At 41.2% G+C, this 26,818-nt stretch overlaps 1 protein-coding gene across 1 annotated transcript in view; it reads right to left on the reverse strand.

Annotated features, from left to right (window-relative positions):
* Positions 1-26,818, reverse strand: part of MAPKAPK2 (MAPK activated protein kinase 2) — a 228,942-nt gene that overhangs the window by 22,841 nt on the left and 179,283 nt on the right. Inside the window, exons 6-7 of the mRNA XM_053706589.1 lie at positions 13,948-14,023; positions 6,591-6,715 (exon numbers count right to left, since the gene is read on the reverse strand). Coding sequence (XP_053562564.1) covers positions 6,591-6,715; positions 13,948-14,023 — 201 coding nt within the window. The remainder of the gene's footprint in view (positions 1-6,590; positions 6,716-13,947; positions 14,024-26,818) is intronic.

The raw sequence follows: 26,818 nt of genomic DNA on the forward strand, positions 1-26,818 counted from the left end.
ACAGCGCCGGCATGTAGCCACTCTGCATGTCTCCTCCCCCAACGGAAGTCCCTTTCCCACCAATAAAGATATTTACGCCATATTTATGGTAAATCTTTCTAGTGACAGGCTTACGAGCCTGAACCATGCTCTCGATGACCGTTTCGGAAAAACCACGCTTAGCTAGGATCAAGTGTTCAATCGCCAAGCAGTCAAAAAATAAAATTCTGGGAGCTGTGGCAAGGTCAAATGGAAGCGCAACAAATTGAAAGTGTTTGTCTAGATAGGCAAATCTCAGATATTTATGATGGTCCCTGTGAATGGGAACGTGCAGGAATCTGTTTAGTAACTTTAGATCTAGAATGGGCCTGAAAGTTCCCTCTTTTTTGGGAACCACAAACAAGTTGGAGTAAAACCCGAGACCCTGTTCCTGACTTGGAACTGGAACTATCACTCCCAAGAGGGAAAGATCCAGTACACACTTCAAGAACGTCTCTCTTTTTATCTGGTCTACAGATAACCTTGAGAGATGGAACCTGGGAGGAAAAGTTTAACTCTAACTTGTACCCCTGTCAAACTCTGTTCACTGCCCACGGGTCTGGAACAACCTGTTCCCAAGCTTGTACGAACTGAGAAAGTCTCCCCCCTACTTGATCCGGTCCCAGATCGGGGGAAGACTCTTCATGCTGACTTGGATTCAGTTGCGGGTTTCTTTGATTGCTTCCCCTTGTTCCAAGACTGACCAGGCTTCCAAGAAGACTTGGATTGTTCCTGCTTGGTAGAGGCAGAGGAAGGCTTACCTCTAAAGTTACAAAAGGAATGAAAATTAGTTTGACGTCCCTTCATCATCTTCTTGTCTTGAGGCAGAAAAGATCCTTTACCACCCGTGATATCGGAAATCATTTCTGCCAAAGCTGGCCCGAACAAGGTCTTTCCCTTGTACGGGATTGCCAAAAGCTTAGATTTAGAAGAAACGTCTGCAGACCAAGATTCAAGCCATAGCACTCTACGAGCTAAAATTGCAAAACCAGACATTTTGGCTCCCAACTTAATGACCTGCAAAAAAGCGTCAGTGATAAAGGAATTGGCTAACTTGAGAGCCTTTATCCTATCCTGAATCCCCTCCAAAGGAGTCTCAGCTTGGAGGAAATCTGACAAAGCGTTGAACCAATAGGCTGTCGCACTAGTTTCTGTAGCAATACACACCGCTGGTTGCCATTGTAATCCCTGATGAGCATACATCTTTTTTAAGAAGGCCTCCAGCTTCTTATCCATAGGGTCATTGAAAGAGCAATTATCCTCAATAGGAATAGTACTTCTCTTGGCCGGAGTGGAAATCGCCCCTTCCACCTTGGGAACCGTCTGCCACAACTCCTTGGAGTCAGCCACCAGAAACATTCTCCTAAAGACAGGGGAGGGGGAAAAAGGAATTCCTGGTTTCTCCCATTCCTGGGAATAATCTCAGTGGCACGGTCTGGCACTGGAAACACTTCCCCAGGAGAGGGGACATCAAAGTATCTATTTAATTTACTAGACTTCTTAGGGTTGACAACGATAGGCGTATCGGAGTCGTCCAAGGTAGCTACAACCTCCTTTAACATAACACAGAGGTGTTCAAGCTTAAATCTGAAGGAAACCACTTCAGCATCAGAAGAAGGAATTACACTATACAAATCTGAGATTTTACCCTCAGAGGCCACCGAAGTATCCTCCTCTTCCGACTTATGGGAAAGAGCAACCTGGTTAGCCTGAGTCGGATCAGATACCTTACAGTCCGAGTCAAAAAATCTTCCTCTTACATCTCACTTGCAGCATAGGGATAGCCTCTAGTTCCTCAGATACCGAGGAAACCAGGGCCGCAATTTCAGCTTTCAAAAACACTCCATCAGGAGATTGTGAGGAAGCACAGGGCACTGCGTGAGACAGTAGCACAGTTTGGGACACTTGTGGAAAAGGCTGTGGCATAGCCTGAACAGCATCCACTTAAGAGAATGGTGTACAATAAAGTTCTTTCAACACAAGAACTACAAAAAGGCAAAGGTGGTTCAACTTGGGCATTCAAACAAAGTTTGCACTCCTCAACAGATATAGGCTCTAAGTCCATTTTGCAAGAAAAGGAACACCAATGAGAAAAAAAAAAAACAGAATTTATGTTTACCTGATAAATTACTTTCTCCAACGGTGTGTCCGGTCCACGGCGTCATCCTTACTTGTGGGATATTCTCTTCCCCAACAGGAAATGGCAAAGAGCCCAGCAAAGCTGGTCACATGATCCCTCCTAGGCTCCGCCTACCCCAGTCATTCGACCGACGTTAAGGAGGAATATTTGCATAGGAGAAACCATATGTTACCGTGGTGACTGTAGTTAAAGAAAATAAATTATCAGACCTGATTAAAAAAACCAGGGCGGGCCGTGGACCGGACACACCGTTGGAGAAAGTAATTTATCAGGTAAACATAAATTCTGTTTTCTCCAACATAGGTGTGTCCGGTCCACGGCGTCATCCTTACTTGTGGGAACCAATACCAAAGCTTTAGGACACGGATGAAGGGAGGGAGCAAATCAGGTCACCTAAATGGAAGGCACCACGGCTTGCAAAACCTTTCTCCCAAAAATAGCCTCAGAAGAAGCAAAAGTATCAAATTTGAAAAATTTAGAAAAAGTGTGCAGTGAAGACCAAGTCGCTGCCTTACATATCTGATCAACAGAAGCCTCGTTCTTGAAGGCCCATGTGGAAGCCACAGCCCTAGTGGAGTGAGCTGTGATTCTTTCAGGAGGCTGCCATCCGGCAGTCTCATAAGCCAATCGGATAATGCTTTTAATCCAGAAGGAGAGAGAGGTAGAAGTTGCTTTTTGACCTCTCCTTTTACCAAAATAAACAACAAACAGAGACAAAGTTTGTCTGAAATCCTTAGTAGCTGCTAAGTAAAATTTGAGAGCACGAACTACATCCAAGTTGTGCAACAAACGTTCCTTCTTTGAAACTGGATTAGGACACAAAGAAGGCACAACTATCTCCTGGTTAATGTTTTTGTTAGAAACAACTTTTGGAAGAAAACCAGGTTTAGTACGCAAAACCACCTTATCTGCATGGAACTCCAGATAAGGAGAAGAACACTGCAGAGCAGATAATTCTGAAACTCTTCTAGCAGAAGAAATTGCAACCAAAAACAAAACTTTCCAAGATAATAACTTAATATCAACGGAATGTAAGGGTTCAAACGGAACCCCCTGAAGAACTGAAAGAACTAGGTTGAGACTCCAAGGAGGAGTCAAAATTTTGTAAACAGGCTTGATTCTAACCAGAGCCTGAACAAAGGCTAGAACATCTGGCACAGCTGCCAGATTTTTGTGAAGTAACACAGACAAGGCAGAAATCTGACCCATCAAGGAACTTGCAGATAATCCTTTTTCCAATCCTTCTCGAAGGAAGGATAGACTCTTAGGAATCTTAACCTTGTCCCAAGGGAATCCTGCAGATTCACACCAACAGATATACCAAATTATGTGGTAATTTTTCTGGTTACAGGCTTTCAGGCCTGAACAAGAGTATTAATAACAGAATCTGAGAACCCTCGCTTTGATAAGATCAAGCGTTCAATCTCCAAGCAGTCAGCTGGAGTGGGTCGAACGGACCTAGAACAAGAAGGTCTCGTCTCAAAGGTAGCTTCCATGGTGGAGCCGATGACATATTCACCAGATCTGCATACCAAGTCCTGCGTGGCCACGCAGGAGCTATCAAAATCACCGACGCCCTCTCCTGATTGATCCTGGCTACCAGCCTGGGGATGAGAGGAAACGGCGGGAACACATAAGCTAGTTTGAAGGTCCAAGGTGCTACTAGTGCATCCACTAGAGCCGCCTTGGGATCCCTGGATCTGTACCCGTAGTAAGGAACTCTGAAGTTCTGACGAGAGGCCATCAGATCCATGTCTGGAATGCCCCACGGTTGAGTGACTTGGGCAAAGATTTCCGGATGGAGTTCCCACTCCCCCGGATGCAATGTCTGACGACTCAGAAAATCCGCTTCCCAATTTTCCACTCCTGGGATGTGGATAGCAGACAGGTGGCAGGAGTGAGACTCCGCCCATAGAATGATTTTGGTCACTTCTTCCATCGCTAGGGAACTCCTTGTTCCCCCCTGATGGTTGATGTATGAACTTGGCCCTCGCTAGCTGAGGCCAAGCTTTGAGAGCATTGAATATCGCTCTCAGTTCCAGAATATTTATCGGTAGAAGAGATTCTACCCGAGACCAAAGACCCTGAGCTTTCAGGGATCCCCAGACCGCGCCCCAGCCCATCAGACTGGCGTCGGTCGTGACAATGACCCACTCTGGTCTACGGAAGGTCATCCCTTGTGACAGGTTGTCCAGGGACAGTCACCAACGGAATGAGTCTCTGGTCCTCTGATTTACTTGTATCTTTGAATAGTCCCCATTCCACTGACTGAGCATGAACAGTTGTAATGGTCTTAGATGAATGCGCACAAAAGGAACTATGTCCATTGCCGCTACCATCAAACCTATCACTTCCATGCACTGCGCTATGGAAGGAAGAGGAACGGAATGAAGTATCCGACAAGAGTCTAGAAGTTTTGTTTTTCTGGCTTCTGTCAGAAAAATCCTCATTTCTAAGGAGTCTATTATAGTTCCCAAGAAGGGAACCCTCGTTGACGGAGATAGAGAACTCTTTTCCACGTTCACTTTCCATCCGTGAGATCTGAGAAAGGCCAGGACAATGTCCGTGTGAGCCTTTACTTGAGGAAGGGACGACGCTCGAATCAGAATGTCGTCCAAGTAAGGTACTACAGCAATGCCCCTTGGTCTTAGCACCGCCAGAAGGGACCCTAGTACCTATGAGAAAATCCTAGGAGCAGTGGCTAATCCGAAAGAAAACGCCACGAACTGGAAATGCTTGTCCAGGAATGCAAACCTTAGGAACCGATGATGTTCCTTTACAACGGCAAAGAGAATGACTGGGGTAGGCGGAGCCTAGGAGGGATCATGTGACCAGCTTTGCTGGGCTCTTTGCCATTTCCTGTTGGGGAAGAGAATATCCCACAAGTAAGGATGACGCCGTGGACCGGACACACCTATGTTGGAGAAATATATATATATATATATATTTCAAAAACGGTACATCTCTTTAAGACTCCTGCTAATGAGAAAAACAGTGCCCGATAATTATGAATAATGAAAAGAAAACTTTATTAGCAAGTTTATATTAATATCTCAACAACTAACACAATACCTCTCTGGTGCCTACCTGACCTCATTTAAGCTGCGGATTCCACACAGAACGATTCCGGGAACAAGCAGGGGAGAGGACACAGACGTAGTTACTCTCAGGAGAAAAGGCGCGATGTAAAAGCATGTGCTGTGTCTTAGGAGAGGAGCCCGCCCCCTATGACGTCACAGCTCTAAATATGGCCGAATCTAAAGTTTTAAAAACAGATTAGAGTGATTACAAACATTGACTGCAAAGTAAGCAGACTACCCCTAACTGCGGGTTTCTGATTGAGCCACCAAAAAAGTTTGTCACTAAATATCTGTAATGTAACCCTTTACACTAACACACACACTCTCTCTCTCTCTAGGACTCCAACGTCCTGTATAACACAATGTCCTGACAGCCTGTCTAAATAATCCTGATCTCAGGAAAAATTGTCCCAATATGAGGCGCAGTGAATAAAATTCTTAAGTGCCAGGATTCTCTGTTTTAAGAAATAAAATGGCACTTGCCTGCACCCTTGCCTGTCCGACAGGGAGACAGCACCAGGTATGAGGGGAAGCCGCTCCTCAGAGCACTTTGAATAAAAGGATAAACAGAGTAAGCCTACTCTGGCATACTGTTGAAGGGCAGCAAACTTGTAAGGAAAATGCAAGTTCCTAACTGCTTTAAAGCTACCACAGCCCTACTGAAGAGACTAAAGTGGAGTATAGCTAAACCCAGCTTGTCAGGGAAGATCAGAGCAAACCTGCTCAGGCTTCCAAAATAATAAAATCTTGATAGAAGAATCTTGTACAGACACCGTAACTTCACCTCCTCCTTGCACTTAAGGCATAGAGAATGACTTGGGGTTGTGGGGTGGGAAGGGAGGTGATACTTAGCCTTGCTGTGGTGCTCTTTGCCTCCTCCTGCTGGCCAGGAGTGATATTCCCAACAGTAATTGATGATCCATGGACTCACTGTGTCATAAGAAAAAAAAATCTCATTTTGAAAAAAACATGCTCTTTTTTACAGTCCTGGGACACAACTCTTGAAGAGCATCTCTTCTGTTGCTGTGATCAATTGGGGAAAGATGTATGTGCTCCTGATCATATCAAACACTAAGTATGTAGAATGAAGGAGTATCAAGATTCTGCATTCCATATACGTCATGGTTAAATTACAGTAAAAGTAAACAAAATAAAGTATGCATTTTTTTTATTTAAGCATATGGTGAACTAAACTGAGTTTAAATGCCCCCCCACAGTCATGCCAAAAGGTGTTTTCTGCTGTTACGTGTTACTTATTTGAAAATTAAATTTAAGCTAAAGCCATGAAAGTGTTAAGTCAATATTTAGCATATTATTTTAGTTGACAAAGTAGGCAGCTCTCATTCCCTCACCTTCATCTGATACTTCAGACCATTCTGGATTGGGGAACTCGTACTGGCCCATGCGGATGCGTTTTTTCATTCCAGGAGAGATAGCCAAGCCATGGTTTGAGTAAAAAGGTGGGTATCCACAGAGCCTGAGAGTGGAAATGTTTAAGACAACGTCAAACTGAATACTATCTATGTATGTCCAGTGTGTGTGTGTGTATGTATGTGCGTATGTATGTGCGTATGTATGTCTGTCCAGTGTGTGTCACGCGTGTATGTATGTAATATGTATGTATGTAATATGTAATATATATGTATGTAATATGTAATATGTAATATATATGTATGTAATATGTAATATATATGTATGTAATATGTAATATATATATGTAATATGTAATATATATATGTAATATGTAATATATATATGTAATATGTAATATATATATGTAATATGTAATATATATGTAATATGTAATATATATATGTAATATGTAATATATATATGTAATATGTAATATATATATGTAATATGTAATATATATATGTAATATAATATATATATGTAATATGTAATATATATATGTAATATGTAATATATATATGTAATATGTAATATATATATGTAATATGTAATATATATATGTAATATGTAATATATATATGTAATATGTAATATATATGTAATATGTAATATATATGTATGTAATATATATGTATGTAATAAATATGTATGTAATAAATATGTATGTAATAAATATGTATGTAATAAATATGTATGTAATAAATATGTATGTAATAAATATGTATGTAATAAATATGTATGTAATTAATATGTATGTAATTAATATGTATGTATGATATATATATATATATATATATTTTTTTTTTTTATTTTTTTTTACACACACACACACACATACATATACAGTGGGGCAAAAAAGTATTTAGTCAGCCACCAATTGTGCAAGTTCTCCCACTTATGAAGAGGAGAGAGAGGCCTGTAATTTTCATCATAGGTATAGCTCAACTATGAGAGACAAAATGTGGAAACAAATCCAGACAATCACATTGTCTGATTTGGAAAGAATTTATTTGCATATTATAGGGGAAAATAAGTATTTGATCATCTACAAACAAGCAAGATTTCTGGCTCTCACAGACCTGTATCTTCTTCTTTAGGAGGCTCCTCTGTCCTCCACTCATCACCTGTATTAATGGCACCTGTTTGAACTTGTTATCAGTATAAAAGACACCTGTCCACAACCTCAAACAGTCACACTCCAAACTCCCCTATGGTGAAGACCAAAGAGCTGTCGAAGGACACCAGAAACAAAATTGTAGACCTGCACCAGGCTGGGAAGACTGAATCTGCAATAGGCAAGCAGCTTGGTGTGAAGAAATCAACTGTGGGAGCAATAATTAGAAAATGGAAGACATACAAGACCACTGATAATCTTCCTCGATCTGGGGCTCCACGCAAGATCTCACCCCGTGGGGTCAAAATGATCACAAGTACGGTGAGCAAACATCCCAGAACCACACGGGGGGACCTAGTGAATGACCTGCAGAGAGCTGGGACCAACGTAACAAAGGCTACCATCAGTAACACACTATGCCGCCAGGGACTCAGATCCTGCAGTGCCAGACGTGTCCCCCTGATTAAGCCAGTACATGTCCGGGCCCGTCTGAAGTATGCTAGAGAGCACTTGGATGATCCAGAAGCGGATTGGGAGAATGTCATATGGTCAGATGAAACCAAAGTAGAACTGTTTGGTAGAAACACAACTCATCATGTTTGGAGGAGAGAGAATGTGGAGTTGAAACCAAAGAACCCCATACCTACTGTGAAGAATGGGGGTGGCAACATCATGCTTTGGGCTGTTTCTCTGTAAAGGGAACAGGACGACTGATCCGTGTACATGAAAGAATGAATGGGGCCATGTATCATGAGATTGAGTGCAAACCTCCTTCCATCAGCAAGGGCATTGAAGATGAAATGTGGCTGGGTCTTTCAGCATGACAATGATCCCAAACACACCACCCAGGCAACAAAGGAGTGGCTTCGTAAGAAGCATTTCAAGGTCCTGGAGTAGCCTAGCCAGTCTCCAGATATCAACCCCATAGAAAACCTTTGGAGGGAGTTGAAAGTCCGTGTTGCCCAGCGACAGCCCCAAAACATCACTGCTCTAGGGGAGATCTGCATGCAGGAATGGGCCAACATACCAGCAACAGTGTGTGACAACCTTGTGAAGACTTACAGAAAATGTTTGACCTCTGTCATTGCCAACAAAGGATATATAACAAAGTATTGAGATGAACTTTTGATATTGACCAAATACTTATTTTCCACCATAATATGCAAATAAAATATTTCCAAATCAGACAATGTGATTGTCTGGATTTGTTTCCACATTTTGTCTCTCATAGTTGAGGTATACCTATGATGAAAATTACAGGCCTCTCATCTTCTTAAGTGGGAGAACTTGCACAATTGGTGGCTGACTAAATACTTTTTTGCCCCACTGTATATATACACACATTATATATATATATATATATATACACATTATATATATATATATATATATATATATATACACACATACATACATACATATATACACATACATACATATACACATACACACTTACAAATATACAGTTATATATACAGTTTAGGAAATGAAAACATAATTTATGTAAGAATTTACCTGATAAATTAATTTTTCATATTGGCAAGAGTCCATGAGCTAGTGACGTATGGGATATACATTCCTACCAGGAGGGGCAAAGTTTCCCAAACCTCAAAATGCCTATAAATACACCACCCCACCACACCCACAATTCAGTTTAACGAATAGCCAAGAAGTGGGGTGATAAGAAGGAGCGAAAGCGTCAATAAGGAATTGGAATAATTGTGCTTTATACAAAAAAATCATAACCACCACAAAAAGGGTGGGCCTCATGGACTCTTGGAAACAAAAAGAAGAGAGCGCCTCATAGTGCAATATCAAACATGCTAGGTGTAGTAATCGTAGGTGACAGCAGTCGTTGGAGAGGTACTCACAAGAGAGTTGGCACTCGAAATAAGTGCATACAGGCAGGCTGACCATCTACAGCAGTCAGTACGCTGGAGGATTGGAACTTGACAGCAGTCTCCCGGAGAGCAAAGTGGTCCGTCTGGGGAAAGGACAAGAGGATTCCGGTGATTGAACTGTGGGGAGTTAGATCTTAGCGGTACTCTGTCAGACCCCAAAAACTAATCCGCCCAAAACAGGAGTGGGCTGTTCCTGGTAGCCACACTACGGGAAAAAACTTCCCCTGTACACTGCGTGTACAATTCGGTCAACGTGTGCAAATCAGGAAATCCTTCCTCACAGCTCTCGTTTGTAGGCTGTATGCTAGCGTTACACCAAATAAAGGTGAACACAGTACGTGGTATCAAGTTGTATCTTGTATAAGAACGTAACCAGTGGTGATAAAAGAGGTTCCAAAATATTGATTGGTAATCTCGCCTCTTGAGATTTCCAAACCCCCTGCGCTGTCAGAGATCCCCAGACAGCTCCCCAACCTGAAAGACTTGCATCTGTTGTAATCACAGTCCAGGTTGGACAAACAAAAGAGGCCCCCTGAACTAAACAATGGTGATCTAACCACCAAGTCAGAGATAGTCGAATATTGGGATTTAAGAATATTAATTGTGATATCTTTGTATAATCCCTGCACCATTGGCTCAGCATACAAAGCTGAAGAGGTCTCATGTGAAAACGAGCAAAGGGGATCGCGTCCGATGCTGCAGTCATGAGACCTAAAACCTCCATGCACATAGCTACTGAAGGGAATGACTGAGACTGAAGGTTCTGACAAGCTGAAACCAATCAAGGAACTTTTTGGTAAATTAATCCTCCAACCATGTTTTTGAAGAAACAACACTAGTTGATTCGTGTGAGATTCTGCAGAATGTAAAGACTGAGCAAGTACCAAGATATCGTCCAAAGAAACACCGCAATACCCCACTCTCTGATTACAGAGAGTAGGGCACCGAGAACCTTTGAAAAGATCCTTGGAGCTGTTGCTAGGCCAAAAGGAAGAGCAACAAATTGGTAATGCTTGTCTAGAAAAGAGAATCTCAGGAACTGATAGTGATCTGGATGAATCGGAATATGAAGATATGCATCCTGTAAGTCTATTGTGGACATATAATGCCCTTGCTGAACAAAAGGCAGAATAGTCCTTATAGTCACCATTTTGAATGTTGGTATTCTTACATAACGATTAAAAAAATTTAGATCCAGAACTGGTCTGAAAGAATTCTCTTTCTTTGGAACAATGAACAGATTTGAATAAAACCCCAGACCCCGTTCCGGAAAGGGAACTGGCACAATTACCCCGGATAACTCCAGGTCTGAAACACACTTCAGGAAAGCCTGAGCCTTTACTGGGTTCACTGGAATGCGTGAAAGAACCTTCTCACAGGCGGTCTTACCTTGAAAAACTATGTTCTGTATCCAATGATTTTGGATTGAATTGATCCAAACATCTTTGAAAAATCTTAGTCTGCCCCCTACCAGCTGTGCTGGAATGAGGGCCGCACCTTCATGCAGACTTGGGGGCTGATTTTGATTTTCTAAAAGGCTTGGATTTATTCCAGACTGGAGAAGGCTTCCAATTGGAAACCGTTCCTTTAGGGGAAGGGTCAGTTTATGTTCCTTATTCTGACGAAAGGAACAAAAACGGTTAGCAGCCCTAAATTTACCCTTAGATTTTTTATCCTGAGGCAAAAAGGCTCCCTTCCCCCCAGTGACAGTTGAAATAGAATCCAACTGAGAACCAAATAATGTATTACCTTGGAAAGAAAGAGATAGCAACATTGACTTAGAAGTCATATCCGCATTCCAAGATTTAAGCCATAAAGCTCTTCTAGCTAAAATAGCTAAAGATATATACCTGACATCAATTCTAATGATATAAAAATTGGCATCACAAATGAAATTATTAGCATGTTGAATTAGCTTAACAATGCTATGAATTAGCTTAACAATGCTAAAGTTTCCAACCAAAAAGTTGAAGCCGCAGCAACATCAGCCAAAGAAATAGCAGGCCTAAGAAGATGACCTAAACATAAATAAGCCTTCCTTAGATAAGATTCAAGCTTCCTATCTAAAGGATCTTTAAAAGAAGTACTATCTGCCGTAGGAATAGTAGTACGCTTTGCAAGAGTAGAGATAGCCCCATTAACTTTGGGGATCTTTTCCCAAAACTCCAATCTATCAGTCGGCAAAGGGTACAGTTTCTTAAACCTTGAAGGAGGAGTAAATGAAGTACCCAGACTATTCCCTAGAAATTACATCTGAAATAGCATTAGGAACTGGAAAAACCTTTGGAATACATACATGAGGTTTAAAAACCGAATTTAAACGTTTACTGGTTTTAATATCAAGAGGACTAGTCTCCTCCATATCTAATGCAATCAACACCTCTTTTAATAAAGAATGAATATACTCCATTTTAAATAAATATGAAGTTTTGTCCGTGTCAATATCTGAGGCAGAATCTTCTGAACCAGATAGATCCTCATCAGAGATAGATCAATCAGAATGCAGTCGGTCATTTAAAAATTCATCAAATTTATGAGAAGTTTTAAAAGACCTTTTACGTTTATTAGAAGGTGGAATAACAGACAGGGCCTTCTGAATAGAATTAGAAACAAATTCCCTCACATTAACAGGAATATCCTGAACATTAGATGTTGAAGGAACAACAACAGGTAATGGATTACTACTAATGGAAATATTGTCTACTTTTGAAAGTTTATCATGACAACTAACACAAACTACAGCCGGAGGAACAGTTACCACAAGTTTACAACAAATGCACTTAGCTTTGGTAGAACAGACATCAGGCAGCAGCATTCCAGAAGTAGATTCTGAGACAGGGTCAGATTGAGACATCTTGCAATATGTAATAGAAAAAACAACATATAAAGCAAAATTATCAATTTCCTTATATGACAGTTTCAGGAATGGGAAAAAATGCAAACAGAATAAGCCTCTGGAAACCAGAAGCAAAAAGAAATAATGACTTAAATAATGTCAAAAATCTGGCGCCAAGTATGACGCCCACAACTGACAAAATATTTTTTGGCACCAAAAATGTCTGCAACAAACACGAGCGTCATAGATGACGCAACTATGTGAAAACTCTCGGCGGCAACTAAGACGCCAGAAATGACGTCATTACGTCACCAAACGTTAAATCTCGCGCCAAAAAAGTCTCGCGCCAAAAATGACGCAATAAATTATAGCATTTTGCGCTCCCGCAAGCCTAAAAGCCCGCAATTTAGAAAGAAAGTCAATTGAAAAATTTTCAGGTAAGAAATAATTTTTCATATGCATTTCCCAAAATGAAACTGACAGTCTGTAAGAAGGAAATATACTGATTAACCTGAATCATGGCAAATATAAGTATAAAACATATATTTAGAACTTTACATATAAAGTGCCAAACCATAGCTGAGAGTGTCATAAATAAAAGAAAACATACTTACCAAAAGACACTCATCTACATAAAGTAGATAGCCAAACCAGTACTGAAACGAGAATCAGTAGAGGTAATGGTATATAAGAGTATATCGTCGATCTGAAAAGGGAGGTAGGAGATTAATTTCTACGACCGATAACAGAGAACCTATGAAATAGATCCCCATTAGGATGACCATTGCATTCAATAGGTAATACTCCCTTCACATCCCTCTGTCATTCACTGCACTCTGAGAGGAACCGGGCTTCTGCATGCTGAGAAGTGCATATCAACGTAGAAATCTAGCACAAACTTACTTCACCACCTCCATAGGAGGCAAAGTTTGTAAAAACTGAATTGTGGGTGTGGTGGGGGGTGTATTTATAGGCATTTTGAGGTTTGGGAAACTTTGCCCCTCCTGGTAGGAATATATATCACATACGTCACTAGCTCATGGACTCTTGCCAATTACATGAAAGAAAACTTATTTTTTCTTTAAAGGGACATAAAAGTCCAACTTAAAAACTTTAATGGATCAGATAGAGCATTTAAATTTAAAGAGGTATTTCAATTTTATTCTGTAATCATATTGACTTTGCTCTCGTTATCCTTTAAGTGCATACCTACGTAGGGTCAGGAGCACCAATCCACTACTAGAGACTGGTGGCTATACACACACACATACATTGGCTCACCAGATGTGTTCAATAATGCAATAATAAAAGTACTTTTATACCACTTTAATGTATTGCATTTAGGACACTCAAAACCCTAGAAGGACAGCATTGTAGTGGTGTGTAAGTGCCTAATTGTAAGGAAACAGACATTAACACATACATGTGTATATTGTTATACTTACAGAATATACATAATTACACCAAGTGACCACATGTCACATGATTTGTCGTATTTCTCTGGTCCCAGAACCTCTGGTGCTATAAGAGAAAGATGTTTTATTAACAATATACACTGAGGTATTTTTTGGGCGACACAGCACAATAGGCTTATATGTGACAGCTTGTATGTTTACAAAAGAGGTGGAAACCGAACCGCATAATCTAACAAGTGTGGGTCACTGTGGATTACTACACAAAAATAATCAGCACAACCTGTTAGAAATGAGCTTATTTGTTCCTTGCAAAGAATGTCAGGAATGTCCCAGTTTAGATCAAGAGGAAAAGAAACCAACAATGTGTTCAGCTTTTTTTTTTTTTTTTTTTTTTAAAGGGACAGTTTAGTCAGAATTAAAAACTCATGATTCAGATGGGGCATGTCATTTTAAACAACTTTCCATTTTACTTTTATCCTCAAATTTGCTTTATTCTCTTGGTATTCTTAGTTAAAAGCTAAACCTAGATAGGCTCATATGCTAATTTCTAAGCCCTTGAAGGTCCCCTCTTATCTAAATGCATTTGACCATTTTTCACAGATAGAGGGCGTTAGTTAATGTGTGCAATATAGATACCATTGTACTCACGCCCATGGAGTTACTTAAAAGGGGCACTGATCAACTAAAATGCAAGTCTGAAAGGGTAGGCTCGTATACTAATTTCTAAATCCTTGATGGACGCCAATTATCTCAATGCCTTTTGACAGTTTGTACAGCTAGACAATGCAATTTTTATGTGTGCCACAGATAAAATTGTGCTCACTCCCCTGAAGTTTACTAGGAGCCAGCACTGATTGGCTAAAATACATATCAGTCAAAAGAACTGTATTAAAGGGGCAGCCTGCAAAGGCTTAGATACAAGGTAATCACAGAGGTAAAAAAAAAGTATCAATATAGCGGTGTTGCTTATGCAAAACTGGGGAATGAATAATAAAGGAATTATCTATCTTTTTAAACAAAAATTCTGGGAGTAGACTGCCCCTTTAACCTAAGTTTGTTTGGAAAAAGATAAATGTAAAATAAAATAATAGCTGGATGGCATGCGTAAACTCATTTGTTTCTTTAATTGAGATACAACATAAATTTTATAAAACAATTATCAAATTTACTTTGATCTTTGTATACTTTGGCTAGGTAGGCTCAAGACCCAAAGGTGAATGTCTGGAGCAATATACAGCAGCAGTTTTGCAACAATGCTTTTAACAAAGTTGTACATTATGTAAACACTGCTGCCATCTGGTGCTCAAAAGCGTACAACAGCTGCTATATAGTGCAAGCTCCTGAGCATGCCTATCTGCTTTTGAACAAAAACCAAGAAAATAAAGTAAATTGGATAAAAGTAGCAAATTGCATTTTTTTTATTTTATTGTGTTCTCTATAGTGATGAATCTAGTATCACTTTTTGACAGTCGGATGGAAGAATCTGGATGTGGCAAATACCAGGAGAATGCCACCTACCAGAATGTATAGTGTCTACTGTAAAGTTTGGTTGATGAGGGAAAATGGTCTGGGCATGTTTTTCAAGGTTTGGGTTAGGTCACTTAGTTTCAGTAAAGGGTCATCTTAATGCTACTGGATACAAATACATTTTAGACACTTGGGTGCTTCCAATTTTGTGGCAACAGTTTGGGGAAGTCCCTTTCCTGCTTCAGAATGACTGTGCCCCTGTGCACAAAGTAAGGTCCATGAACACATGGTTTGGCAAGTCTAATGTGGAGGAACGGGAGTGGACAGCACTGAGCCCTGACGTCAACCCCATTTAACACCTTTGGGATAAATTGGAATGCCAGTAGTGAGCCGGACCTTCTTGTGAACACCAGTACCTGACCTCAGAAACGCTCTTTTGGCTAAATGGGTACAAGTTCCCAAATATAATCAAAAACCTTGTGCTTGTTATAGCAAAAAGGAAATTTATGCTTACCTGATAAATTTATTTCCTTTTACGATATGATGAGGCCACGGATTTCATCCTTACTTATGGGATATCGCCTCCTGGTCAGCAGGAGGAGGCAAAGAGCTCCACAGCAGAGCTGCATAAATAGCTCCTCCCTTCCCCCAACCCAGTTATTCAACCGAAGTTAGGAAGAAAAAGGAAAAGCCAAGAGCAGAGGTGACTGAAGTTTAACAAAAATAAAAACCTCTCTTTAGAAAAACGACAGGGAGGGCCGTGGACTCGTCATATCATAAAAGAAATAAATTTATCAGGTAAGCATAAATTTCCTTTTCTTTTACAAGATATGACGAGTCCACGGATTTCTTCCTTACTTATGTGATACAATACCAAAGCTATAGGACACAGATGAAAGGGAGGGACAAGACAGGAACCTAAATGGAAGGCACCACTGCTTGAAGAACCTTTCTCCCAAAAACAGCCTCGGACGAGGCAAAAGTATAAAATTTGGAAAATTTGGAAAAAGTGTGAAGAGACGACCCAGTTGCAGCCTTGCAAATCTGTTCAACAGAAGCATCATTTTTAAATGCCCATGAGGAAGCCACAGCTCTAGTAGAATGAGCCGTAATTCGTTCTGGAGGAAGCTGCCCAGCAGTCTCATATGCAACATGGATGATACTCTTCAGCCAAAAAGAGAGGTAGCCGTAGCTTTCTGACCCCTACGTCTCCCAGCAAAAACAACAAATAATGAAGATGTTTGACGAAAATCCTTAGTCGCCTGTAAGTAAAACTTCAAGGCACGGACTACGTCCAAATTATGTAACAGACGCTCCTTCTTAGAAGAAGGGTTAGGACACAAGGAAGGAACAACAATTTCCTGATTAATATTCTTGTTAGAAACAACCTTAGGAAGAAAACCAGGTTTGGTACGTAACACCACCTTATCAGAATGGAAAATAAGATAAGGAGAATCACATTGTAATGCCGAAAGCTCAGAAACTCTGCAAGCAGAAGAAATGGCAACCAAAAATAAAACTTTATAAGATAATAACTTAATATCTATGGAATGCATGGGTTCAAACGGAACCCATTGAAGAACATTAAGAACTAAATTCAAACTCCAAGGAGGAGCAATTGGTCTAAACACAGGCCGGAATCTAGTCAAAGCCTGACAAAAAGATTGAACATCTGCCAGACGCTTGTGTAGTAAAATAGACAAAGCAGAAATCTGTCCCTTTAAGGAACTTGCCGACAACCCTTTCTCCAATCCTTCTTGGAGAAAAGATAAAATCCTGGGAATCCTAACCCTACTCCATAAGTAGCTCTTGGATTCGCACCAATAAAGATATTTACGCCATATCTTATGGTAAATTTTTCTAGTAACAGGCTTACGTGCCTGAATCAAAGTATCAATGACCGCATCAGAGAACCCCCGCTTAGATAAAATCAAGTGTTCAATCTCCAAGCAGTCAGCTGCAGAGAAATTGGATTCGGATGATGGAAGGGTCCCTGAATGAGAAGGTCCTGCCTCAATGGAAGCTTCCACGGCGGCAGAGAGAACATGTCCACCAGATAGGCATACCAAGTCCTGCGAGGCCACGCAGGAGCGGTTAGAATCACCAAAGCCCTCTCTTGTTTGATACGTGCAATCACCCGGGGAAGGAGAGCAAATGTTGGGAACTCATAAGCTAGGTTGAACGACCAAGGCATCTATCAGTTCGGCCTGAGGATCCCTGGACCTGGATCCATATCTTGGAAGCTTGGCATTCTGACGAGACGCCATCAGATCCAATTCCGGTCTGCCCCACCTGAGAATCAGGGTGGCAAAGACCTCCGGATGGAGTTCCCATCCCCCCCGGATGAAAAGTCTGTCTGCTTAAAAAGTCAGCTTTCCAGTTGTCCACTCCTGGGATGTAGATTGCTGATAGATAACAAGAGTGAGCCTCCGCCCACCGAATTATCTTGGATACTTCTGTCATCGCTAAGGAACTCCTTGTTCCTCCCTGATGATTGATGTAAGCCACAGTCGTGATGTTGTCTGACTGAAAGCGGATAAATTTGGCCGAAGCCAACTGAGGCCAAGCCTGAAGCGCATTGAATATTGCTCTCAATTCCAGAATACTGATTGGAAGTAGAGACTCCGACCGAGTCCACACACCATGAGCCTTAAGGGAATTCCAGACTGCACCCCATCCTAGTAGACTGGCGTCCGTTGTCACTATCACCAATGAAGGTCTGTGGAAACACGTCCCTTGGGACAGATGATCCAGCGACAACCACCAAAGAAGAGAGTCTCTTGTCTCCTGATCCAGATCTATCTGAGGAGATACATTTGCATAATCTCCATTCCACTGTCTGAGCATGCTCAGTTGTAGAGGTCTGAGATGAAAACGAGCAAACGGAATAATGTCCATTGCCGCCGCCATCAATCCAATTACCTACATGCACTGAGCCACTCATGGCAGAGGATTGGACTGAAGGGATCGGCATGTATTCAGAATCTTTAGCTTTCTGACTTCTGTCAAAAAGATTTTCATGGATACAGAGTCTATTAGAGTTCCCAGGAAAGGAACCCATGTCTGTGGCATTAGTGAACTCTTTTCTAGATTCACCTTCCACCCGTGAGTCTGTAGAAAGGATAGAACAATGTCGGTATGAGACTGTCAGTTGATAAGACGCCTGGATCAGAATATCGTCCAGATAAGGCGCCACTGCAATGCCCTCCGGTCTGAGAACCGCTAGCAGAGACCCTAAAATCTTTGTGAAGATTCTGGGAGCTGTAGCCAGCCTGAAAGGTAGAGCCACGAACTGAAAATGTTTGTCCAGTAAGGCAAACCTTAGGAACTGGTGATCTTTGTGGATAGGAATATGAAGATATGCATCCTTTAAATCCACGGTAGTCATATATTGACCCTCCTGGATCAATGGAAGAATTGTCCGAATCGTCTCCATCTTGAAGGATGGGACTCTTGAGGAACTTGTTTAGACTCTTGAGATCTAAAATGGGTCGAAATGTTCCCTCTTTTTTGGGAGCCACAAAAAGATTGGAGTAAAACCCCTGCCCCCGTTCCTGTATTGGAACGGGACAAATTATTCCCATAGCGGAGAGGTCTTTTACACAGCGTAAGAACGCCTCTCTTTTTATCTGGTCTACAATCGTGAATGAAGAAACCTTGCCCTTGGGAGGGAATTTTTAAACTCCAGTTGATACCCTTGGGACACGATTTCTAGTGTCCAGGGATCCTGAACGTCTCTTATCCAAGCCTGGACTAAGAGAAAAAATCTGCCCCCTACTAGATCCGGTCCCGGATCGGGGGCCGCCCCTTCATGCTGTCTTGGGAGCAGCAGCGGGCTTCTTGGGTTGCTTACCCTTGTTCCAAGCCTGGTTGGGTCAACAGACGGACTTAGCTTGTGCAAAATTCCCTTCCTGTTTAGCAGAAGAGGGGACTCCCTTGAAATTTCGAAAGGAACGAAAATTACTCTGTCTACCCCTCTGCTTAGATGTTTAATCCTGAGGTAGGAGGTGACCCTTCCCTCCCGTAATGTCAGAAATTATCTCCTTCAAGTCAGGCCCGAATAGGGTCTTTCCCTTGAAAGGAATAGCCAAAAGTTTGGATTTAGAGGACACATCCGCAGACCAAGATTTTAACCATAAGGCTCTGTGCGCTAGAATGGAAAATCCTGCATTCTTAGCCGCCAATTTGGAGATCTGAAAGGCGGCATCCGTAACAAAAGAATTAGCCAGCTTAAGGGCCTTAATTCGATCCATTATTTCCTCTAAATAAGTCGCAAACTTAAGAGACTCTTCTAAGGCGTCAAACCAAAAGGCACCCGCGGTTGTGACTGGTACAATGCAGGCCGTCGGTTGTAATAGAAACCCTTAATGAACAAATAGCTTTTTTAGAAGACCCTCCAACTTTTTATCCATAGGGTCTTTGAAAGCACAACTGTCCTCAATAGGGATAGTTGTATGCTTAGCCAGGGTAGAAATAGCTCCCTCCACCTTAGGGATCGTTTGCCAAGAGTCCCGAACGGTGTCAGGTATAGGATACATTTTCTTAAAAATAGGGGAAGGTGAGAACGGGGATACCCGGTCTTTCCCATTCCCTAGTAATAATTTCCGAAATTCTCTTAGGAACCGGAAAAACGTCAGAATAAGAAGGAACCTCCAAATACTTGTCCATCTTACACAATTTCTCTGGATGGACCACAATAGAGTCACAGTCATCCAGAATCATCAAAACCTCCCGCAGTAACAGGCGAAGGTGTTCAAGCTTAAACCTGAAGGACATCACGTCTGAATCTGTCTTGGGTAATGCACTACCTGAGTCAGACAGTTCCCCTTCAGACAGAGCCTCCCTACCCCCTCCCTCAGAGCCCTGGGAGGGTACATCGGAGAGCGCCATCAAAGAATCAGAAGCCGCGTGGACCACCTGGGTCTCTTTTCTACTACGTTTGCCCTGTAATACAGGCAACTTAGATAAAACTTCTGTAAGAGTGGATGACATAACTGCAGCCATATCCTGCAGAGTAAATGACGCAGACGCCGTTGAAGAACATGGCATTACTTGCACGGGCGTTAAAGGCTGTGAAGCTTTGGGAGAAAGCTGCGGCATACCCTGACTCTCATCAGTCTGAGGACATTCATTAGACATATTTATTAAAGAAAATTTGCTCTCTACACTGTAAAGCCCTCTCAATACATGGGGGACAAAGTAACAGGGGGTTCCACAATGGCATCTAAACACATAGGGCATGTACTTTGTTCGAGGTCATCCTTGATAACAGAACAAACAAAACAATCTTGGTCAATTCACAGATAATATATTATTCAGAAAAAATAGAGTACTGTGTCTTTAATCATAAAGTCTGCTATTATTCGATAAGCAAATCAGTAGATTTACTACGCTTGCCCCTGAGCTGTTAGCAAATGAGTAGTTTTACTATGCTTGCCCCTGAGTTGTTAGCAAATAAATAGTTTTACTACAAAAAAAAAAAAAAAAGGAACAGCCACCTCGCCGCAGCTCCTACCTGCCCCCACTTACTTGACACTGACACCTCTTATGCGGCGCACCTACGATCGCTTGTAATGGTTTCACAACAAGCGAACCTGAAAAGTTGCTGCCATCCGGAGCCGAATAGAAGGGATACTGCACAGGAAGTGCGCAAACTAGAAGCCCCGCCCTCGTGGGCGTAAACATAACCCCGCAGCTCTGTGGCGTACACACACACTGAATCCGCCATTAACCGGAGTCTAAAACATCCAATACTTTTGCCACAATCTCCCGCGTCAGCCACCTCTGTATGTTTTACACCTTCCACCATTAAACAGAGTGCCCAATAACGTACACAGTGTATAAACACCATTCATTCCCCAGCACTTCTAGTTTATGTTGTCTAGAATGTCTGCAGGAAATAAGCAATGTGTTGGTTCTCGTTTTAACTAATGAGAATCTGCATATTTTTTTTTATTATTTTTTTTTTATTGAGAGTTACTTTAAATATATTTTCACAAACAGAATAATGCATCCATTGTTAGATATCCAAATATGTTTCAGCATTTTCTTAACAAAAATCAATTATTCACTTATTAACATAAAGTACATCATAGCATTTCTCTCTTTTCTTTCTCTCTTTTTTTTTCTTTTTTCCATTTATGTAATACTTGGTTATTTCTCTAAATAAATCAAAGCGAATACACACTACATATCACATTTTCTTTGTTACATGTAGTAAGTAAAATAACCTTTATCGTTTCATGAGGGGGGGGGGGAAGAAGGGAAAAAAAAAAATAGATGCCCCTACCTCCTATTCTCTCTCCCCTAGCATCCTCCAGCTCCCTCTAAGTTGTTCCTCTTGAATGTATAATGAATTTTCAAATGGTTTAATAATAATTAGTTGCATTGAAGGATCTAATGATCTTATGTAAAACTCCCATTTAGACATAAATTTTGCAATTTGTTTTTCCGATTGGTTATTTGTATCAAATTGCTCGAGGGTCATTTGTTTTTGTATTCGTCTTAGAAAAACCTTCATGCTCAAGCTCTTTTTAGAGTTCCATTCACATAGTATCATATTCCTAACAATTAATATTAGGGTATTTATTAAACGGGTAACCGATCCATATTCTAAACCTTTTGCTAAGAATAAAACTTCCTTCAAAGTAATACTCATCTTAATTTTACATTTTTTTTCTAACCAGTACCTTATTTTTAGCCAAAAGGTATTAATCTTAGGGCATGAATACATACAATGTACTATGTCTGCTTTTACGAAGCTGCATTTCTTGCACAAATTGTTTTGTGTATTACCCCACTTAGCCAGAACATAGGGGGTTAAATATACGTGGTGCAATATTTTAGCTTGTGACTCTCTCCAGCTAGATAGTAAAGTAGCTTTTTTTACTCTATTTATACTTTCTCTTATATCCTCCTTAGTTATTTCAAGCTCTGGGGAGATTCTCAGCCATTTGATTGATTGATTCATATATATATTTTATCCTGCTCTGATCGTTGAGTTTATTATATAGTGCTGAGCATCTAGTATTCCCTTGAGAGAATAATTTCATTACTAAACTTAAGTTATCCCAATTATCCTTCGTATAGATCACTTTGCCAAGTGAATTACAATAATGCCTCAGCTGTAAATATATAAAAAAGTGTGATTTCTCCCAGCCATACGAGGCCCTCAAATAGTTAAAATCCCAAATACATTTCTTTTCATTATCAATTATCTGATATAGGTAAATAAGGCCTCTATCTTGCCAAGAATGGCATATTTCTTCATTGATCATTACTTCCGGGTTCCCTACCAGAGGTAAGAAGTTTGAAAAATGAAAGTCTATTTTAAGAATCTTGCATATTTTTTGCCAAGCTATTATAAGATTTTTTATGTTATCTAATTTTTTAACACTATCTGGTAGCTTTTTATAGTCCATATGTATTAAGGATTTTAATCTGAAAGGTTTTACCATATTTTCTTCTAATTCTAGATCTAAGAATTTATTATTATTGAAAATCCAAGCCAAGACTATTTTAACCAAAAACACCTGATTGTATAAATTTAGGTCAGGTAGGCCCAATCCTCCCCATTTATTTGATATGGACAATTTTGCATATGATATTCTAGCTTTTTTACCTTTCCAGCATAATTGAATTAATGCTTTTTTAATGCATAGTAAATCTTTATTTTTTATTTTTAATGGTAAATTTTGCATTAAAACAGAATTTATGTTTACCTGATAAATTACTTTCTCCAACGGTGTGTCCGGTCCACGGCGTCATCCTTACTTGTGGGATATTCTCCTCCCCAACAGGAAATGGCAAAGAGCCCAGCAAAGCTGGTCACATGATCCCTCCTAGGCTCCGCCTTCCCCAGTCATTCGACCGACGTAAAGGAGGAATATTTGCATAGGAGAAATCATATGATACCGTGGTGACTGTAGTTAAAGAAAATAAATCATCAGACCTGATTAAAAAACCAGGGCGGGCCGTGGACCGGACACACCGTTGGAGAAAGTAATTTATCAGGTAAACATAAATTCTGTTTTCTCCAACATAGGTGTGTCCGGTCCACGGCGTCATCCTTACTTGTGGGAACCAATACCAAAGCTTTAGGACACGGATGATGGGAGGGAGCAAATCAGGTCACCTAGATGGAAGGCACCACGGTTTGCAAAACCTTTCTCCCAAAAATAGCCTCAGAAGAAGCAAAAGTATCAAATTTGTAAAATTTGGTAAAAGTGTGCAGTGAAGACCAAGTCGCTGCCTTACATATCTGATCAACAGAAGCCTCGTTCTTAAAGGCCCATGTGGAAGCCACGGCCCTAGTGGAATGAGCTGTGATTCTTTCAGGAGGCTGCCGTCCGGCAGTCTCATAAGCCAATCTGATGATGCTTTTAAGCCAAAAAGATAGAGAGGTAGAAGTTGCTTTTTGACCTCTCCTTTTACCAGAATAAACAACAAACAAGGAAGATGTTTGTCTGAAATCCTTTGTAGCATCTAAATAGAATTTTAGAGCACGGACAACGTCCAAATTGTGTAACAAACATTCCTTCTATGAAACTGAATTCGGACACAAAGAAGGTACAACTATCTCCTGGTTAATATTTTTGTTGGAAACAACCTTCGGAAGAAAACCAGGCTCAGTACGTAAAACCACCTTATCTGCATGGACCAGATAGGGCGGAGAACACTGCAGAGCAGATAACTCAGAAACTCTTCTAGCGGAAGAAATTGCAACCTAAAACAAAACTTTCCAAGATAATAACTTAATATCTACGGAATGTAAGGGTTCAAACGGAACCCCTTGAAGAACTGAAAGAACTAGATTAAGACTCCAGGGAGGAGTCAAAGGTCTGTAAACAGGCTTGATTCTAACCAGAGCCTGAATAACGCTGAAACGTCTGGCACAGCTGCCAGCCTTTTGTGAAGTAAAACAGATAAAGCAGAGATCTGTCCCTTCAGAGAACTCGCAGAAAATCCTTTCTACAAACCTTCTTGTAGAAAGGAAAGAATCTTAGGAATTTTTATCTTGTTCCATGGGAATCCTTTAGATTCACACCAACAGATATATTTTTTCCATATATTATGGTAAATTTTTCTAGTTACAGGCTTTCTAGCCTGAATAAGAGTATCTATTACAGAATCTGAAAACCCACGCTTTGATAAAATCAAGCGTTCAAACTCCAAGCAGTCAGTTGGAGGAAAACCAGATTCGGATGTTCGAATGGACCCTGAATAAGAAGGTCCTGTCTCAAAGGTAGCTTCCATGGTGGAGCCGATGACACATTCACCAGGTCTGCATACCAAGTCCTGCGAGGCCACACGGGAACTATCAAGGTCACCGAAGCCCTCTCCAGATTGATCCTGGCTACCAGCCTGGGAATGAGAGGAAACGGTGGGAATACATAAGCTAGGTTGAAGATCCAAGGTGCTACTATTGTATCCAATAGAGTCGCCTTGGGATCCCTGAATTTGGACCCGTAACAAGGGACCATGAAGTTCTGACGAGAGGCCATCAGAACCATGTCTGGAATGCCCCATAATTGAGTTATTTGGGCAAAGATTTCCAGATGGAGTTCCCACTCCCCCGGATGCTCCTCCATTGCCAGGGAACTCCTTGTTACCCCCTGATGGTTTATATATGTAACAGTCGTCATGATGTCTGATTGAAACCTTATGAATTTGGCCTTTGCTAGTCGAGGCCAAGCCTTGAGAGCATTGCATATCGCTCTCAGTTCCATTATGTTTATCAGGAGAAGAGAGTCTTCCCGAAAACATAGACCCTGAGTTTTCAGGGGTTCCCAGACCGCGCCCCAGCCCACCAGACTGGCGTCGGTCGTGACAATGACCTATTCTGGTCTGCGGAAGCTCATTCCCTGTGACAGGTTGTCCAGGGTCAGCCACCAACGGAGTGAATCTCTGGTTATTTGATCTACTTGTATCGTCGGAGACAAGTCTGTATAATCCCCATTCCACTGTCTGAGCATGCACAGGTGCAATGGTCTTAGATGAATTCGTGCAAAAGGAACTATGTCCATTGCCGCAACCATCAAACCTATTACTTCCATGGACTGCGCTATGGAAGGAAGAACAACAGAATGAAGTACCTGACAAGAGCTTAGAAGTTTTGATTTTCTGGCCTCTGTCAGAAAAACCTTCATTTCTAAGGAAACTATTATTGTTCCCAAGAAGGGAACTCTTGTTGACGGGGACAGAGAACTTTTTTCTATGTTCACTTTCCACCTGTGAGATCTGAGAAAGGCTAGGACAATGTCCGTATGAGCCCTTGCTTTTGACAGAGACGACACTTGAATCAGGATGTCGTCCAAGTAAGGTACTACTGCAATGCCCCTTGGTCTTAGCACCGCTAGAAGGGACCCTAGTACCCTTGTGAAAATCCTTGGAGCAGTGGCTAATCCGAATGGAAGTGCCACAGGTAATGCTTGTCCGGAAAGGCGAACCTTAGGAACCGAAAATGTTCCTTGTGGATAGGAATACGTAGGTACGCATACTTTAAGTCCACCGTGGTCATGAATTGACCTTCCTGGATGGTAGGAAGGATCGTTCGAATGGTTTCCATTTTGAATGATGAAACCCTTAGAAACTTGTTTAGAATCTTGAGATCTAAAATAGGTCTGAATGTTCCCTCTTTTTTGGGAATTATGAACAGGATGGAGTAAAAACCCATCCCTTGTTCTCCTAATGGAACAGGATGAATCACTCCCATGCTTAACAGGTCTTCTACACAGTGTAAGAATGCCTGTTCGAAGATAATTGAGACCCGTGGAACCTTCCCCTTGGGGGTAGTTCCCTGAATTCCAGGAGATAACCTTGAGAAACTATTTCTAGCGCCCCCCACCAGATCCTTCCCAGATCGGGGGCCAACACTTCATGCTGTTTTGGTAGCAGTGGCAGGTGACTTGGCCTGCTTACCCTAGTTCCAGCCTTGTATCGGCCTCCAGGCTGGCTTGGTTTGAGAAGTATTACCCTCTTGCTTAGAGGGTGTAGAATTTTAGGCTGGTCCGTTTCTGCGAAAGGGACGAAAATTTGGCTTCTTTTTAGCCTTAAAAGACCTATCCAGAGGAAGGGCGTGGCCCTTTCCCCCAGTGATGTCTGAAATAATCTCTTTCAAGTCAGGGCCAAACAGTGTTTTACCCTTGAAAGAGATGTTAAGCAAAAGCGCTCTGCGCGCCACGATAGCAAACCCTGAATTATTCGCCGCTAATCTAGCTAATTGCAAAGCGGCATCTAAAATAAAAAAGAGTTAGCCAATTTAAGAGCTTGAACTCTGTCCAAAACCTCCTCGTACGAAGATTCTTTATTGAGCGACTTTTCTAGTTCTTCGAACCAGAAACACGCAGCTGTAGTGACAGGAACAATGCATGAAATTGGTTGTAGAAGGTAACCTTGCTGAACAAACATCTTTTTAAGCAAACCCTCTAACCTT

The sequence above is a fragment of the Bombina bombina genome, chromosome 3 (genome assembly GCF_027579735.1).
Source record: "Bombina bombina isolate aBomBom1 chromosome 3, aBomBom1.pri, whole genome shotgun sequence".
Classification (NCBI taxonomy): Eukaryota; Metazoa; Chordata; class Amphibia; order Anura; family Bombinatoridae; genus Bombina; species Bombina bombina.